Source organism: Stegastes partitus, unplaced genomic scaffold, assembly GCF_000690725.1.
Source record: "Stegastes partitus isolate 25-593 unplaced genomic scaffold, Stegastes_partitus-1.0.2 Scaffold522, whole genome shotgun sequence".
Lineage (NCBI taxonomy): Eukaryota > Metazoa > Chordata > Actinopteri > Pomacentridae > Stegastes > Stegastes partitus.
In genome coordinates, this window is record NW_007578253.1 from 217,336 (window position 1) to 218,191 (window position 856).

The 856-nt window shown below is 35.5% G+C and overlaps 1 protein-coding gene across 1 annotated transcript in view; it reads left to right on the plus strand.

Moving 5' to 3' along the window:
- LOC103361671 (integrin alpha-11-like) overlaps positions 1-856 on the plus strand; it is a 73,007-nt gene that overhangs the window by 23,045 nt on the left and 49,106 nt on the right. The window contains exon 3 of the mRNA XM_008287815.1: positions 271-380. Coding sequence (XP_008286037.1) covers positions 271-380 — 110 coding nt within the window. The remainder of the gene's footprint in view (positions 1-270; positions 381-856) is intronic.

Sequence of the window (856 nt, forward strand, 5' to 3'; positions counted from 1 at the left end):
CTCAATGGCTTAGCTACTTGTTGCACATTTATCAACTGTATTATCGCAAATGTTTTTACTATATTTTGTAGTCTATTTTTCATAAGGCACATCTCACACATTTCTCTGTATTTTGTCATTCACAATAGATCTAAATTAAGGACCGGTAGTACCAGCACCAGACTGACATTTAAACCCATTTTTCTCTTAAATCATCATTGGGTGTTTCCGTTGAAGCCAAGCAGATCTAACAGGTGAAGGGCAAACCCATTACTGTGTGTCTGATTCCAGGTTGCTGGTTGGAGCTCCCTTTGAATCCACAGGAAAGCAGCAGACTGGTGATGTGTACAGATGTCCGCTGGATACCAGAACCTCTGCAAATTGCAGTCGCCTCAATTTGGGTGAGCAACACTGCAGATATATTACACATTCATCAAAGTCACAGGAGTTGTTATTTAAATGAGACTAAACAAATGGTTGTTTTACGGCACTTATCCAGGTTGGTTTGTCCTGACTAGATCTTTGCTTGTGTTGGACCTACTCTCAAATGTATGTTGCTGTGGATGAAAGCGTCTGCTTGATGAAATTGTAGAATTGTAGAAATCAAAGAGAAGAAGATAAATTACATCTGCAGACTAAGGAAGACAGGTTGCAAACCTTTTCATGAATACATACTTCTGCGATATATATAAAATTTATTTAAATTTTTTTGGAAATTTGACAGTAACATTTCTTATTTGTGTTAGACTGGTTTCCTTGTGGTTATAGGTTTAATATTCTTTAAAAAATTCGCAAGAACACTTACAAATAATGTTAGGTCGTGATTTTAAAAAATCTCATTTTTTAGAAGTTTTGTGATTAATTAATTGCCATTAAT